The following is a 16,999-nucleotide window of genomic DNA, read 5'->3' on the forward strand; positions in this document are numbered from 1 at the left end:
CTATGTTTTAGTTCCATTCCCACCATCTCTCTTTAAATGACAGTTCATACTATCACTGCTCTTTGAAATGAAGGGTGCCTTCCATTCAAACCCAAGGAAGGTTTATCCTTCATGGTTGCTGCTTTTACCTAAGCTCTATCATCACTAGACATGGTGCTCAGAAAATGAGTCATTTTCTTTCTGTCTCTAATGTGCTTTAGACAACAGCTTTAAAGGGGGCGGGGGGGAGGCAGTGGAGGGATTGTGAATTTTGTGCAGGACAAGGAGAATGAGAGAGACTTCCTTTCCAAGCCTTTCCATCAAAGTCAAGGCTACAAGGGGTCTAATACAATCAGCCAGGTAGTCTGGTCTCTCGAGACAGCTCTGACGCCTTCCAGCATCCAGTCTCTCAGCTCTTAGCAGCAGGAAGCTTGTGTGGAAGGCACCAGCATTTGAAACAAATCCCTAATGTGGCTCCAATGGGGCTCCCCACTTCTTACTGGACTCTTTATCTCACTTCTTTATCTACAGCAATTAACATGTAGGAGAGGAATAGCAAAGCCAGAGAGGTCAGGTAGTCTGTATATGGCAGCTTTACAACCTCTTCCTAATTGTTTCTCAAGTACCTCTGAGTGGCCCCCTACCCCGGACTGAGATGCAGGGATAAAACCCTGCTCTGGGAACCCAAGGTGTCTGAAAATGTGCCCTGGAATTCACATCCTATTTCCAAGGATGAGGACAGACTGAGTTCCGGCTGCTGCTCTACGGGGTGAGCCAGCCATGATTCAGAGGCGGGCACGGCTTGGGAGGGGAAGTCAAGGTTCTATTCTTGGATTGCTAGACTGTGCGGTGTCATGATTCTCAGTGAGGCAGATCCCAAGCAATTTCTTACAAATAATGGCTAAATTTAGCAAGTGATTTCCTTTTTAGAATGCAAATTATGGTAGAACAAAAAAGGAGAAGTATGTTAGCTTAATAGAAATGCAGGGAAAGAAATGGCAGATAATCTCATTCTAGAAAGGGTCTGGGAGCTGGGTTTTTATTCAATTCTACCAGCCTGCCCTGATTGCTCTTGTCTCAGAGCATCAAAGTGCTTGACTACACAGATCTACATAGTTCTTTTTTCCAGGATAAGCTAGGACTACATTGAACATTTTTTAAGGCACTGACTACGTCTTCATTTTACACATGAAGAAACTGAGGCTTGGGGAAATAAACTGACATGCTGTGATCAGGACTAGAACTCAAATCTCTCGACCCAAACTCTGGTTTTCTTGACAGCCGTTCTCAAATGTTGGTATGCACTAGAATCACAGGAAAGGCAGGTTAGAATACAGATTCCTGGGCCCTGCTGTCAGAATTTCTGATTCAGTAGGTCTGGAGTAGGGCCTGAAAATCTGCATTTCCAATCAGTTTCCAGGTAACGCTGATGCTGCGGAACTACACATGAAGAACCACTGTACTATATTATAGCTAATCAGTTTACCCAAATCCCCATGGAGACTATTACTCTTCAAACTCTGAACTGGCCTTTCTTCCTGTTGCCAGAGAATAGGTTCTTGCCTCGCACAGGACGGAATTTAAGAGTGAGGCATAGTAAAGTGAAAGCAAGTTTATTCAGGGAGATATACACTCCTTAGACAGAGTGCGATTTGTCTCACTCAGAAGGGAGAGATACACACTCCACAGGCAAGAGGGAGAGAGACCAACAGGTGTGGGGGCGTTTAGTTTAAAGTAAAAATAGACACACACTACACAGAGTGCGGGCTGTCTCAGAAGACAAGAGAGACAGAGACCACGAGGTACAGAGTTGTTGGTTTTTATGGGCTCAGTAATTTCATATGCTAACGAGTGGGACGATTATTCCAACTATTTTGGGGAAGGGGTAGGGATTTCCAGGAATTGGGCCCCTACACTTTTTGACCTTTTACAGTCAGCCTAGGAACGGTCGGTCATGGCACCTGTGGGTGTGCCGTGAGGCTCAAGGTCTACTGGAAGTCGAGTCTTCTGCCATCTTGGTTCTAACCAGTTTGTCCTGTCCTTAATTGCTGTGTCACTCCTTTTAATGGTTGTCCCCTGCCCCCTTCCCTCCTGTCTCATTCCTAGCCATCCAAAGCCCCACAAGCAAGTGAAATGTGGCTGAAGTGACTGGCTCTGTGCAGTGATTCAGATTTCTCTGGGGTCTGGGGCCAGCATCTCCACATCCAACTACTTTAATCGTCCCATCCCAGAATGGGGGCTCTATCCACTATGGAAAACAGAGACCTCACCCTAAATGAAAGAGGATTATTTTCCAGAGAGAGTTCATATTGTGTTTAAGAAAAGCTAAGGGGCCATAACTGCAAGAATTTCCAGAGCAAGGCAGCACATTATGGTGGTTGAACGCATGGTCCTAAGTCAGGTAGACCTGGGTTTGAGTCTCGCATCAGCTACTGGTTTACATGGATAACCTTGGGCAAGTTTCTCTCTAAGCTTCAGTTTCCTTGTATGTAAAGTAGGGATAATAAATATCACTATAATTATTATTATTACTATTATTATTATTATTAGGCTAGGGAAGACTACTCTGGTGCTAGAAGTCAGTACAAGCCCAAGGAGAGAGATGCATTTCTTATTAGTGGCAAAGCTATTTATAATCAGGATGACACTGAATGAGTCCTAACTCTGCGCTATGTGCTGTGCCAAGTGCTTAACATGGATAATTTCATTTAAGTCTCACAACCACCCCCACTTTGCAAATAAGGAAATTGAGGTGCAAGAGGTTCATTAACTTGTTCAAGGTCACATATCTTGACCTTGGGTTTGCATTCAGAGCCACTACTCTTAACCACCAAGGTAAGCTGCTCGAAGCCCAGCATAAGTGGAGCCCACTCACCATTTGCTCTCTTTGGCATTGGGGGTGGGACAGCGGGAGGGAGACAGGAGTAGCCATGAAAGTTTCAACCCCCTTCCTTAACCACATCCCTACCTTACTGGATCCCCTCTCTCTCATGCTACCTCCCAGCCCCCAAAGACAGATTTCAGGATAGATGCTGACTGGTTACGACATAGTTGAAATGTCAATTGTCAAAAGAAGTGAGGGAAACAAATGGGCACGGGTCATCCACAAACTAAACAGTAAGTTCCAGAGAAACTACAAATGGGCCGCAATCGTACCACAGAAGAGCTGAAAAAGAGAAAATACTTCTCCCTTTTTATTAAAAGTGGAGCAAGTCAGAAAGGAGCATCAGTCCCAAAGAGGGAGAGAGACAGAAGACTAAGCCTTGGCGAGAGAGTCCTCTGTGGGAGTATCTGAATATTGAACTCACGGAAGGTTCTAGAATCAACTTTCCTTTCCAACCTTCATCCAGGTACACAGGGGCTCATCAGACTAGAAATGGTATTTCTCTGAATATGTGCAGCTGATGTTAAAATTTTAAATTTCTTCCCAAAGCCTCTACCTTCCATGGGAACCCAGGGGCATGCCCATTACCTGTTTTTCCAACAGGACAGGGATTTGGAGGGTCTGGGTAGCCCTGATCTTCACTGAAGTCTTTAGGAATGTTGTCACCGGTCAACTCTGCCACGATGTTTGGGATGTTGCCAAAAGGACCCAAGTGCTGCAGGCCTTCATGAGCTCCACCTGCCAGGGAAGCACAGGTAGTTCATTGCAGTGCAATTACATTCACTTCGACTACTATTTATTCAGGCACACCATACAGGCAAAGCACTGTGCTCCACGCGGTGGAGAGAGAAAAGGAAATCCAACCATTCCTGCCCTCTAGGGGGTTAAGAATTTAGTTGTGGAAACAGACACAGACTGCCCTTCCACACAGGGCACACTGTATCTGTGCTATAACAGACGTGTTACAATGCAGCAGTGGGAGCGGAGTAAAAGGAGAGTTTCATTTGGCTGCCGGGATGGGGAGGGCTTCTTGGACGAGTCGGAGCGTAAGTGGCACTGACACAGATGGGGAGGGCGTTGGAAGCTGGCACGGAGCTTGGGGAAGAGACAAGGAGGCAACGGGCATCCAGGTAAGTGGACAGACTGAATGACCACTTGTTACCAAGAAAAGGGAGATGGAGAAAAAAGTTTCTGTCCTCCTGTTATGCTAGTTTGGCCACTTAAAATTGGGTGTATTTACTTCAATCTTGTCTTCTCCGCACATCTCTTTATATCTAAGTGTTTAGCCGTTTTTCACTTACTTTTAAAGCACGTGGTCGCGTGGCGTCTATTCCCATGTTATAAGTGGCCGTGTAGTCTTCCACCCGGTGGCTCTACCACAACATACTGATCATTCCCCCACTGCGGGCCATTTAGTGTTTCCCAATTTACTCTTAGGCATTTAATTTTTTCCATATTTTGGATTAATCTTCCTCAGGATAGATTCCCAGAAGTCATATTACTGGGGCAAAGGCTATAAATATTTTTATGGCTCATTGTATTATATTGACAAACTGTTTGCCAAAAAGGAGGTACCAATTTATAAAATATCATCAACAAAATCTGAGAATACCATTTTTATAACATCTTTACCAGCATTGGGTTTTATAAAAATAAAGTTTTATGTTTTCTTTGCTAATTTGAAAAATTACTGTTTTATTTTGAATGTCTTTGATGACTAGTTCAGCCAAATATTTTTCCACGTGTTTGTTTCCTAGCTTTAATTTCTTTTCTGTGAGTTGTCTGTTTATGCTCTCGGAATTTTAGTGTTTCTCTTATCAATTTGCATGGACATTTTACATAATAAAGATATCAGTCTTTGGCTGTTACAGTTCCTGCAAACATCTTCCCATGTTGTCTGGCTGAATTCTACTTATTACTGTAATAGTTTCTAATGTAAGTTTTAAATATTTATGTAGTCAGACTTCTTGTCATTACCTTTTGTGATTTCTTCTTGCCTTCTAAACTTACAAAATTGTTGCCCCTTCAAAGCACTATGAACATCTGGATACTTCTTTTAGGTTTTCTATTTATAAAATTAACTCTTTGGTACAGCCACCATGGAAAATAGTGTGGGTGTTCCTCAAAATTTTAAAAACAGAACTACTATCTGACCCAGCAATTCAACTCCCAGCTATTTATCCAAATAAAACAAAAACACTGAAAGATACATGCACCCCAATATTCATTGCAGCATTATTTTAAGTAGCCAGGCCAGGGAAGCAACCTATATGTCCATCAACAGATGAATGGATACAGATGTGGTATGCATATTCAATTGAATCTTACTTAGCCATAAAAAAAGAATGAAATCTTGCCATTTATGACAAGGATGGATATGAAGGGTATTATGCTAGGTGAAATACTGTATGTTTTCGTTTATATATGGAATCTTAAAAAAACAAACAAAACAAACGAACAAATATAACAAAACAGAAACAGACTCACAGAGAACAAACTCATGGTTGCCAGAGGGGAATGGAGGTTGAAGGGAGGGTTTGGTTAAATAGGTGGAGGTTATTAAGAGGTCCAACCTGTAATTACAAAATAAATAACTCACAAAGATGTAATGTACAGCACAGTAAAATATTATAATAAATTTTCTATGGTGAATAATCTATAAAAATATCAAATCACTATGTTGTGCACCTGAATTCACATAATATTGTAAGTCAACTTTACTTCAGTAAAAAAAGAAAAAACTTTACTCTTTAATTCATATGCTATGTGTTTTAGGTCATGTAAAATAATTAACCAATTATCCCATCATCAATTTATTAAGTGATTCTGTCCTTCCCTACTTATTTCATTCGTTCAACAAATATTTAAGTGCCCTACAAATACCAAAGCCTGCTCTGAGCACGAAGGCACAGCAGTGAGTAAGAACAACTGATGTGGCGTAACTTGCTTTACATGTACGTATATATAATGCATGTCAGTTTCTGGACTGTCTTCTCTTGTAGGCTTAACATCCTGTAAAGGTAAGGAACCTGACCTTTCCAGCACCAGAGCAGCTTTTCTTGGAATGAATTCCTACTTATAAACCTTATGGAGACCCAGCTCCCTTAACGCACAATTGCCCTGGACACAGACCTATACACAAAGGGCCACATCAAAATCAAAAGGCGACTTAGAATTAGAACCAAAATCAGCTAAAATAACCATACTTCCACCCTCACAAGAAGGACAGTCTTGCCAATATTACTCAAGTCTAGTTGGGGGAGGCTTCCTTCCCCCCAGATGAGCTGTGCCAAGACGCGCCCTCTGACATTTGCTTTTTTTCTCTCTTTTTTGGTTAAACCAGCTCCCCTTTGGATCGACACATTTTTTTTCTTTGGAAATACTAGTATATTCAGTAGGATCCTGGCTAGATCTTAGTGTCCTGGGAATCATATCGTCTCTTTGAAGTGACTCTGCATCTTTCTGTCTTAATTTATTATGTTTGATTAACGTTTATCCCTAAAAGGATAATTTGTACCTCCTTTAATTCCAAATTCCTCTAGTTTCCAAATATAGATGCCACCAAGTGACTGGGTTATTTTGTTGACATTTATATTTCACTGCTTTGTGATGGGAGCAAGTAGCTTGCAAAATTTCTACATTTGAAAAATAATGGTTATTATTTTTTGTAAGTTTTCCATGTGAATATTTAAAATAAGATGTATTTTATACAACCCATAAACATCTAAATATAGTCAGTTATTCAGCATTCTTAATCGTATTATTTTATATCCTCATTCATATTTTAGCTCTTTAATCTATCATAATTGGATGGCTATTTGTTAAAATCTATTACTACCAATAAGTATCTATCAATCTCTTTGATTTCTTACTGTTTTTGCTTTAGCATTTAGAAGCTATGCTAGTTGGCATGTCCAAGGGTATAAATTCTTCATTTTTAATTGTGTTAATAATTGGCTAAGTAAAAAATTAACTGATATATCACATTTTTATACCTATTTCTTCTATTAGCATTGCCACTCTCATTCCATTGTTTTGTTCGGTAAATCTTTGATTATTCTTTAACTTGTAACCTTTAGATATCTTTCTGATGATTTTTCCACCTCATACTGCCGTGCCAACCTTCAGAGACATTCTAGAAATTCAAATTTGTGATCCCACATTAACCCAAGACCTGCAAAGGGTTAGAGAGACACATCAGTACGCTTGGTAGTGAAATATTTGAAGCTTTGTAGGATCTTGGCATTAGAGCCACCACTGGGCTGGCTAGAAGGCAAGCTTTCTGGTGTGTCAATACATGCCTCAACTTTTGAAAGCACCCTACCCTTAAGTGCCAGGAATTATCCAACTTGGCTTAAGGGAGAATGCATGTCTTAATGCTCCATTAGTAATTAATGAAGGAAGCAAACACAGTTTCCTTTATGGAAGGCCTGCCAAGGCTCTGTTTACCTCTGCGCACCAGTGCCATTAAAATGAATGGAGCACTTGTTAGGGAGCAACAGATGTTTAGCACCAGGCAGATATGTTATAACACAGGCTCTTTTAAAACTACATTTAATGACATCAAATCAAGAAATACTCACTGAGGTAGGAACCATGGGAGATAAACAGAAATTTAAAAAATCCTAGCCTTTGCTCTCCAGGAGCTTGAATTTTACGGGCAAGAAAAGTAATCGTGTATAGAAAATAATTAGAAAGTGACACAGTTGAGTATATAACCAAAGGCTAGTTACCTGGCTCAGCGGAAGGTTTAGATTATGCTGATCTATTGTACCTGAAACCAAGTCAGCCAAACTGTTACGATGCCACAGATGCTACATGGTCCATTTGTCTCAGTCTCAACCAAACATGTATTTTAAAATCATTATCCAGTATTTTAAAAAGTTTGCATTGAGCACGTAGTACACATCATGACCTGGTTGTCATCAGGCCAGTGATGAACCAGGTAAATGCGGGCCCTGCTCTCACAGCTTCCTGTCTATAAGAGAAAAGAAGAAACACATTTAAGATGCAGAGTTGTGACACACTTATAACGTAACTGGGATACAGCGAGATGTCCCAGGTGTGTAGAGAAGAAACAGCTAACCCAGATCTAGGATGTGGAGGACATCCTGCAGGTAGCAACGTGCCAATGATTATGTTCAGTGCTGTAGAAGACACAGATGTAAAAGATGTGGTTCCTGCTCTACTTGGTTCTTCATTCTGATTGGTTGTTCAAGTCCAATCCAAAAAAACAGTGGTGCGTGATAAGATACATTCCCTGACAGAACTCATTATGGTATAGGCTAGAAATACTGTAGAATTTCAGGAAAAAGAAACCTTCTGGGAAAACTTCCATGGAAGGGGTGACATTTGAGTTGAATCATGAAAGGTAGGATCCATCCTTATAGGTGACAAAGGAAAAACCACACGTGAAGGCACAGAGGTAGATGTGAGCAATGGACCGTTTGAGTATCACTGATGAGCACTGCTGGGGAAGGGAGAAGCTGGATGGGAGGGGAGCAGGCCAAGGCCAAGCAGAAAAGCATGAATTGTCATAGTAACAAATAGCAACCCAAGCTTTCTGGGCAGGAGAGTGATGTAGTAATTGGAAGTTGTGTAGAACACTAATTTAGCAACAGTTCAAAGCCCTTCTTCTGACCTAGAGGTGTACATCAAAATCACTTGTGGAGTTTTTAAAAATTCCAGTGCCCCCTACTCCATATCCACTGCATCCAAGTATCCTTCTAAAGACTGCAGTACAAAGGCAGACTGGAAGGAAGTTAAGGAGGCCTGTTACAAGGCTACTGCTGAGACTAAAGGGAGAAGCAACAAGGATTGGGGTGAGGGTGGCCGCGACATGAGTAGAGATAAGAGAAATCTCAAACAGTGCACAAGGGAGAGAGGAGTCAAGAGTCCACGAGGTTCCCAAAATCTAGAGGCCTCTTGACTTGGGAAAATGATGTCATTGGTAAAGACAGAATCTAAGCAGTACAATTTTTAAATGACTTCAGGCAATTAACTAAGGCGATCCTGTGAGGATACTGTATTTTCTGTTTCCATCACAGCCACAGCACTCCACAAATGTCTCTAGAATGAAAAGAATATACTTAATTCTTGCCAAGTAAGTTCATTTTATTTATATAAACCTTGCTTTGTATAGAATTGGAACGATACAGCTATTTAGTTTCAAACTCTAGGTATCGGTAGGTTTTCTTTGCATTGTTATGGCAATGAAGTGCCAGTCAGTTGTAATGTTCAGAGGCAATGGAGGGCAGGGGGGTGGGGAGAAGGGGTAGGAGACCTGGGTTCATCTGATCTCGGCCAGGGACTAGTCTCCTAGTCTCCTCTCTGGCCTGCACTGGAGTCCTTAGCAAAAATCTGCCAATCTCAGGGGATTTCTCCAGCATCTTTCAGCTCTTTTCTGCATCCCCAGCTCTACTTTGTGCTGGGATTCTCCCTCCTCTGCATGTCCTTTTAGGCTGGCAATTCTGCTGGGTGGTCAAGCTTGTTGGCTATCTGGTCAACCTCAGCTCCATGCTTTGCCACCCATAGACTCTGCAGGTCTCAGCATGGCAGCTTCCAGCAAGGCCCCAGAGGACCACCAGCTGGGATCCAGCACCTCTAACACTCACTTACCCAGAAAGAGGCACTAACTTTTCCAGTTACCAAAAACCCCATTCAGTCTCAAATCCATTTTCCTCCCTTAGTGATTCGGAAGAGCAGCTGCCATTATCTCATAACTGAAAGTATGGAAACTGAATACAACCTACTGACCCCCCAAATTTTACCCAGCTTCAGACAGTCATGGGTTTTTTGTTATAACATTTGAGGTTTTTAGTTGTTTGGTTACAGAGTAAATCTCTGGGGTCACACCTTATCTTGATGTCATTTAACTCTCCTAAACGCAGTGCATAAAAAGAATCCAAGTGAACCGAGGTTTCCAATTATAGTAACATCGCACTTATCTCTTTTCTGGAGGATGTGGTTTTCCACATAGTATCCAGATCATTGAAATCTCCCTGTTAACATTGATATTCATTTATTCAACCATTTTAACGAGGGAAATGTTTCACTATAAATTTTAAGTAAGTACTTTACACAGCAACTTTGGAAATGGCTTTACCTCTTGATAATTTGGCACCATTACTGGAAACATCTGTGACTCCACAGTCTTGAAGCAGTGTGTTCTCAGAGGATTAACATCTATACAGCCATACGACGGTATTACGTGGCCCCAGCTGCAGTGGCTCTTAAAGTTCTTTGTTTCCTCCCTCTTTGTAAGCTATTAATCCTAGTCACCCCCAATCTTTTTTCATAATAAAGCACAGTGCATAAATAAATAAATTGAGAGTGGGCCTGGGCCCTGCCAGTCCTGTCTTCTAATTTGCTTTACCACACCCGTGAATCACACGAGGATCGGGTCAAATGCAGATTCTTCTGATCAACAGGTGGAGGGTTGAACCTGGCTCTGAATTTCTAACAAGCTCCCAGGCGATGCTGACGCCACTGGTACATCAACCACACCTTCGGTAGCAAGGGCTAGAATATGAGAGAGCCAGACTTATTTGAATTACATGCAAAATAAGGTAAAATTAGCTCTGAGAGGGACCTTGGAGGGATGATCTGGGCTCGTGGAGTTTGCGACGTTCAGCATGGCTGCTGGGGGGCTTTTTAAAAGTCACCTGAGGTTTCAGATAAGGGAGCTGCAGCTACAGTTGAGGTCCCTTTATTTAAAGTTATATTCTAATTACAGAGGCACTCCCTTACGTTTCACGAGAAAAGGATCTCTCTCTCCTTCAAACTAATTCTGCAAGGGCAGTCCTTGAAGGTCGCGGTCTCAGTCCTTCCGTCCTCACCGTGTGATACAAGAGCCCCTCCTGGTTGGGGCCCAGGAGGATGCTTTGGTAGAAGTCAAGTTTGGTCAGAATTAAAGAAAGTAAATGGGGGCCTGCACCACTCCCCCATTTTTTGGGTAACATTATGGTTTCAATAGTTTCAACGTACAGATTCTTGTGAACAACGTTTTAGTGAGGTCAGAAGAAAGGGTTACTATTCTTCACTGTGAGCAAGTGAGTCCTCGGAGATCACTACTGGCCTAAAGCCACTCAGCAAGTCGGTGCTATTGGAGACGGGGTCCCAGCACTGTTTCCCGGCACCAGAAGCGCCCCACGGGGCCTCCGACAGCCCACTCAGACCCCTTCCAGTGGTTTCCATCGTCCAAAGATTAGCTGGAGCTCTGAGCAATAGTTGGGAGAAGGGCCTGTCAGGGTAACGGGGGCCTCTCTCCCGTCTTCTAGCTCACGCTGCAGCTCCCAAGTGTCAGTGACCAGGGGCTCGACTTCCATCCGGCTCGAGCCAGACACGAGCAGACTGACTCAGATGGGGCGCCTGCCGCGGGCCTCACCCTGCGGTTCCCTCGGGTCTGAGTGCCAGCCTCACACCAGGAGGTTTAGAGCATCCAGACACAGCCCCTGCCCTGCAGACTCTGCCTCGCAACTTGGTAACACCCTGACAAGCTCGCAGCCAGCGCTCTCACCCGCAGCCCCATGCTGGGGCCGCCTGGGGATCCATGCGACCTGGCAATAAAGGAGAATTGTGGCGGGGCGCCTGGTGCCAAGGAGCCAGTCCCCCCACCATAAAGAGGGAGTTCCGTGAGGAGAGACTGGCAGGGAGTGGGCACGCTCGCCTGAATACCAGCCATTCAGCTGAAGGGCTGGGATCCAGCAGTTTTCACTTATGTTACCACAAACAGCAGACGCTAAAAATACACTGCGGTCTGGGCCCTCATTCCTCCAGCATGTCTCCATACATCATTTATAAAGCGATGACCAGCTTGTCTTTTGTTCACGGTCCGGGAGACTGAAGCCATCAGCTTGGTGATGCCAACGAATGCTGCCCTCCTTTGGCATGTTTCCCTCCAACCCCTGACACAGAGCTGCAGGCTCAGAGGAGGGAGACCCTAAGATAAAGCAGCAAGAAAGTGGAGAGATGGAGAAGGCCCCCGGGGCTGGGCTGAGCATGAGAGGAAAGTGAGGCAGAGGCAGGTGGGGCGCCTGACTTCGGCTCCCGAGGCCCCAGCAGGTGTGGATGGTGTGGGTGGTGGTGAGGCCAGCTGGAACGAGGGGACGGGGAGGGCCTTGCTGAGGAAGGGCCGGCTGCCCCGAGAGTTTGGGTTTTTTTCCGCCACAACTTGAGATTAAAACCTACACTTTTACAAAAAGTATCATCGCTTATCAAAGCTTGGAGGACTACAGGCAGGCCTCGGGGAGGCGGTGGGTTCCACAACCATGCCAATCAGGCAAGTAGCACAAGAAAGCGAGTCACACGAATGTTCTGGTTTCCCAGCGCCTATAAGTGATGTTCCCACTCCGTGGCAGTCTATTAAGTGCGCAATAGTGTTATGTCTAAAAAAACAATGTATATACTTCCATTAAAAAATACTTGCTAAAAAATAGGGGGAGGGTATAGCGCCTGCTTAGCATGAACGAGGGCCTGGGTTCAATCCCTGGCAGCTTCATTAAAAAATAAATAAATAAACCAAGTTACCTCCCCTGCAAACAAACAAACAAACAAACAAACAAAAAACCCCCCAAAAACTTGCTACAAATTGCTAACCATCATCAGAGCCCTCAGTGAATCATACCAGTAAAAGACCATGATTGCAGATTACCGTAACAAATACAGTAATAATGAAGAAGTTTGAAAGATTGAGAGAATTCCCCAAGTGTGCCACAGAGACTCGAAGTGAGCAAATGCTGTTGGAAAAATGGCGCAGACTTGTTTGACACAAAGTTGCCACAAACCTTCAATTTGTAAAAACCGCAACATCTGTGAAGCGCAGTAGCACCAGCTACGCCTGTGATCTGTCCCCTTCCCTGCAATCGTGCCTCGGTCCTTCCTCAGCACGGCGTTGAGGCAGCTTCCCGGCAGACGACTGGCTGCACAGGAGCCAAGAAGCCAGCAGCAAGGAGGGAGGGCTGGAGAAAGACGACTTAACCCTTTTTGATGGGAGGAGAAACACCTGAGAGAAATGGCCAACTTCAGGGGTGGGATTTTAAAATTTTGGATGTCTCGTATCTATGTTTCTTCTTCCTTCAAGCCTAATAATTGAAGTGGACTAAAAGGAAGAAATGATAACAATTGAGAGTAATTTCTGTACATGTCCATTCTCCAAACTAACTTGTGCGTGAAGGCCATTTTTGCCTCAATTCCTAAAATTCAAACATAGTTATGAAAAGCAACAATTTTTCATTTACTGAGGACCCACAGACAAGAGAACCTTTTATAGAAAGAACCTTTCTAGCTTCCCTTTGTCTGGGCCCTGAGTTCAAGTCCACATTCTATCACACATTCTGATAATATACCAAACCCTTTGGACATCAATTTCATCCTGATTTGGGGATAATATGCTTATGTAAGGATCAAGCAAGATATTACATGTAAAAGGCATAGCTAAGTGCGTGAACGTTGTAAGCCCACAATAAATGTTAACCACTTTCCTTATCCAGTCAATATTTCCCAACAGCACAATGAACAGAGCCCCCATGAATGATCCCACATAGTTTTCATTCTGATGCCCACAGTTCTGTATTCGGGGCAGTGAGCAACAGGAGCTCAGAAGCAGCTGGACTCTTTATTAACGGCAGTGCCTCCCCATCCACTTAAAACTGCATCATTAAATTAATACTTGAATTCATCCTACTCATTTTTGTTGGGGGGGGCAACTATCCCCCCTCCCATGCCAGGTGGCATAATCTCTTTCTCAAGGACTTGCCATCCAGTTTTAGGGGACAAAACCCGTCCACATGAACAGGAATCTGATGGAAGTGCCAGTCTCGTGGAAGAGACCACGAGTGCTGTGGGGGAGAAGACATACATCCGAGCTCGAGAAAATGAGGCTCTGATCATGAACAACTTGAGATGGATGTCCTCAGCTCTCCTCCTCCCTCGTAACAGAATTTCGCTGAAGCTGTTTAGAATGGTGAGGACTTATGTTGCAATATCCACATTCTCTAAACTCATGACAAGTGACCCCAAAGCACACAGCATTTGGTAATTGAGAAAAACAAAGGAATGATTCTATCTATGCTGAATTGGCTTATTCACTGATTTGCCCCAGGGCAGGGGGCCGGTCCAGGCGGCTTGCTCGAGCTGTCCTAATGCTCTGAGTGCGCGCCTAGTCCCTCAACAGGGACTTCCCCACGGAGCCCGCATCACTGGCAAAGGCACCGCGTGTCGCTGGCATCACCCTATGCCCGCAGAACAGGTCTGAATCGAGTTGCGCCTGCTGGCAGACAAGCAAAAATAAAACTCACTGCTTAGATATTTTGTCTTGAAAGGCATTTGTTTTCATTCCTTCTTTTTCTTCTTCGGCTACCCCCTCATACGAGGATCTAAAAAACTCAGGCTCCTTGGGGACCGAAGGCAACATTATCATCATCTACTCCGAGGCACGCAAACAGCGGAGGCAGAAACTTGGGGTCGGGGCGTACTGCATTTGTAGCTTTCACGTCTCCATATGGTCCCAATTTAGGATCACAAGCCGAGCTGTTTATTTTAGAAAAACTTTTTAGTTCACTTTTAAGGTATTTTGCTTAGGCACTGCTTGCTTTTTCAAAAGGAGAAAATGTGTATTTTTTTCCAAAGTGGTGTTTGTTTTGGCTGTTTACTCATTTGCAAAAGTTCAAGTCCTATTCTGTGAATTTAACTCCTTTTCCTGCAGCCTCCACAAGCCCCGCCCCTCCCCAACACATACACCCCAAACCCCAAATTAAAGGAAAGTACGTTAATTTGAAAATGAGGCGTTTTTTAGGATAGCCATGAATTTTGTGGGTTTTGAAAAAAAAAAAAAAAAACCAGTTTTAACAGGTAATTTGCAGTAGCTCTTTCCGTCCCTTCAGATAACTTTACTCGCTGCCTGAAATGAAGTCTCTACTTGGCAATTTGTATGAAGGCCAGGTATGTTTCTGTATGTTTCTGGCCCATTTGGGGTCTTTTAAAACTCTTATTCTCTGATTCTTGCTGAAATTATATGACTAAACTGGGAGGCAGAGTAGAGCTTAAGTTGAGATAGCAACTATTGTTGAAAAAATAATGGGGCATATAAGCAAAATTGTGGTGGAGGCTGGTATTGGGTGAGGATATGGACAAAACTGTAAAAAAACCAAACGGTGAACTTGGACCCTGTAGCAGCTGGTTCCATCTAGAGTCCTGCTGTCTCCAGTTATTCCAAGTCCCCAGCTGCATCTTCCTTTCTGAAGCTTCCCTCACTGATGACCTCCTCTGTCCAGAGCCTGGCCCCTACATCCCTGTTCTCAAAGACGTGACAAGTCCTGTGTGTCCTTCCCAGGGGCGGTGCTCTCTGCTAAAAAGATGCGTACGGATTCACATGTGCTATTCTGCTCCTGTATGATATATTTACACCTTAAAGAATTTCTGGGATAATTATTTTAACTTCAGTTCCTGACTTCACAGGAGCTCCAGGCCCCCTGGTATACCAGGTAGAGAGATGAGCAGGTGATGATGCCAAGTTCTCAGGTCCGGAGAAAGGGCAGTGGCCAATGGCGGTGACAATCCTGGTGGGCAGGCAGAAATCAACCCGAGTAGGACATCAGAGACCATGCCAGAGCCAAGTACATGGCTATGCAGCTCATAATTAGTGATCACGCATCCAAGGAAGTAGCCTCCAACACAAAGGAGAATAAAGGACGTCGGCAGAAGCCTAGGGAACAGGGAAGCAATGAATGGGTGAGCCGACAGGTGACCTTGACACCAAGACGCTGTGATCATGGAGGCAGTCCTCTGGCCCAGACTGAAAGCTCTTTGATAGTTTCTTTCCCACCAGCTTGAGCATTACAGGGGAAGCAGGTCACTGGGAACACACGGCCGAGAAGAAGGTGTGAATTAGGGGGAAGCAGAGGCCACGACGGGGCCACGCAGGATGGGATGGAGACAGGAGGTGGCAAGGCTTGGCAGTCCTGTGCTTGGTGTCTGGAGGCTCCCTTCTGAGGTTCTGCACTGTTCAGGGCAGCAGCACCTTAGCCCAGAAGGTACACGGCACAGGGACGTAATCATTTCACACGGCAGCCCCTCCACTCGTCTGCAGACGATGATGATGGTGATGATGGTGATGATGGTGATTATGATTCAGGGGACTCAATCCGGGTCAGGGAAGGCCTCTGGACCATGACAAAGAACGTTCCCACTTGGCCTTGCCAACTGGTACCTGCGTTATTGATGCTCTATTTCCCTTCCTCCATCCAAAGCCACTGTGAGTGACTAGGCATCTTTTATAAAGAGCTAGCATAAACATTTGTTCTGGACAGTGATCTCCTTACAGGACATTCTTTTCCATTTCTGAGTTTCTAGCAGTTATCACTCTTTCTCTTTCTTTTTTTGTTTTTTTAAATTCCAGCCTTGGGAAGAGTAGGCAGGTGGTGTGTGTGTGTGTGTTGGAGGAAGGAGGGACACTTGGGCGAAATCTTCCGCAAATATTTGGTATATGTTTTCTGGCCTGTAGTTTTCCCATCTCACACAAGTATTCTCAGATTCCTCCTGCATCCATGTAAGCTCTGCCCGGCAACAGTCATTAAGAATAAAACAATATCCTTACACAGTGAGGGTGGGAAGGTACCAGGTTATAGCTGCTGTGGCAAACGACCCTGCTGTTCCTCAGACAGTTACACAGAGCTGTCACACGAACCAGCAATTCCACGTCAAGGTATATACCCGAGAGAAATTAAAACAGACGCCCACACAAAAACTTGTCCTCCTCGTTCATATTCCATCATGTGTAATAGCCAAAAAATGGAAATACACTAAATGTCCATCAGTTAAAATAAAAAGGAGACCACATCAAAACCAACAAAAAGTGCTTAACTACCTATTGAGTGCAAACTAAGGTGCCAGGCCCCATTCCTGGAGCTAGGACTCACAGACACGCCGGCGGTGACACAGAGGTGGCTGTCACAAAGCTGTGTGCAAAGTGGGAGCCACTCCCACCATGGAGAACGGAAAAGGGGCATCTGTTAACAGACACGCAGTAGGTGAAGCACTCCATGCATCACTGAAAGGACAACGCCCACGTTTCTTCTGAACCTTAAAAATGGCAAACGTTCTTACCCACAGATGCTAATGGGAGTGAAGAAAGCATAA

General features: G+C 44.1%; 1 protein-coding gene across 4 annotated transcripts in view; it reads right to left on the minus strand.

The window, feature by feature from the left end:
- SCG5 (secretogranin V) overlaps window positions 1-16,999 on the minus strand; it is a 53,165-nt gene that overhangs the window by 12,531 nt on the left and 23,635 nt on the right. For all 4 annotated transcript variants that reach the window (XM_010965100.3, XM_045524256.1, XM_010965098.3 and 1 more), the window contains exon 3: window positions 3,452-3,601. In XM_010965100.3, coding sequence (XP_010963402.1) covers window positions 3,452-3,601 — 150 coding nt within the window. The remainder of the gene's footprint in view (window positions 1-3,451; window positions 3,602-16,999) is intronic.

The sequence above is a fragment of the Camelus bactrianus genome, chromosome 6, assembly GCF_048773025.1.
Source record: "Camelus bactrianus isolate YW-2024 breed Bactrian camel chromosome 6, ASM4877302v1, whole genome shotgun sequence".
Lineage (NCBI taxonomy): Eukaryota > Metazoa > Chordata > Mammalia > Artiodactyla > Camelidae > Camelus > Camelus bactrianus.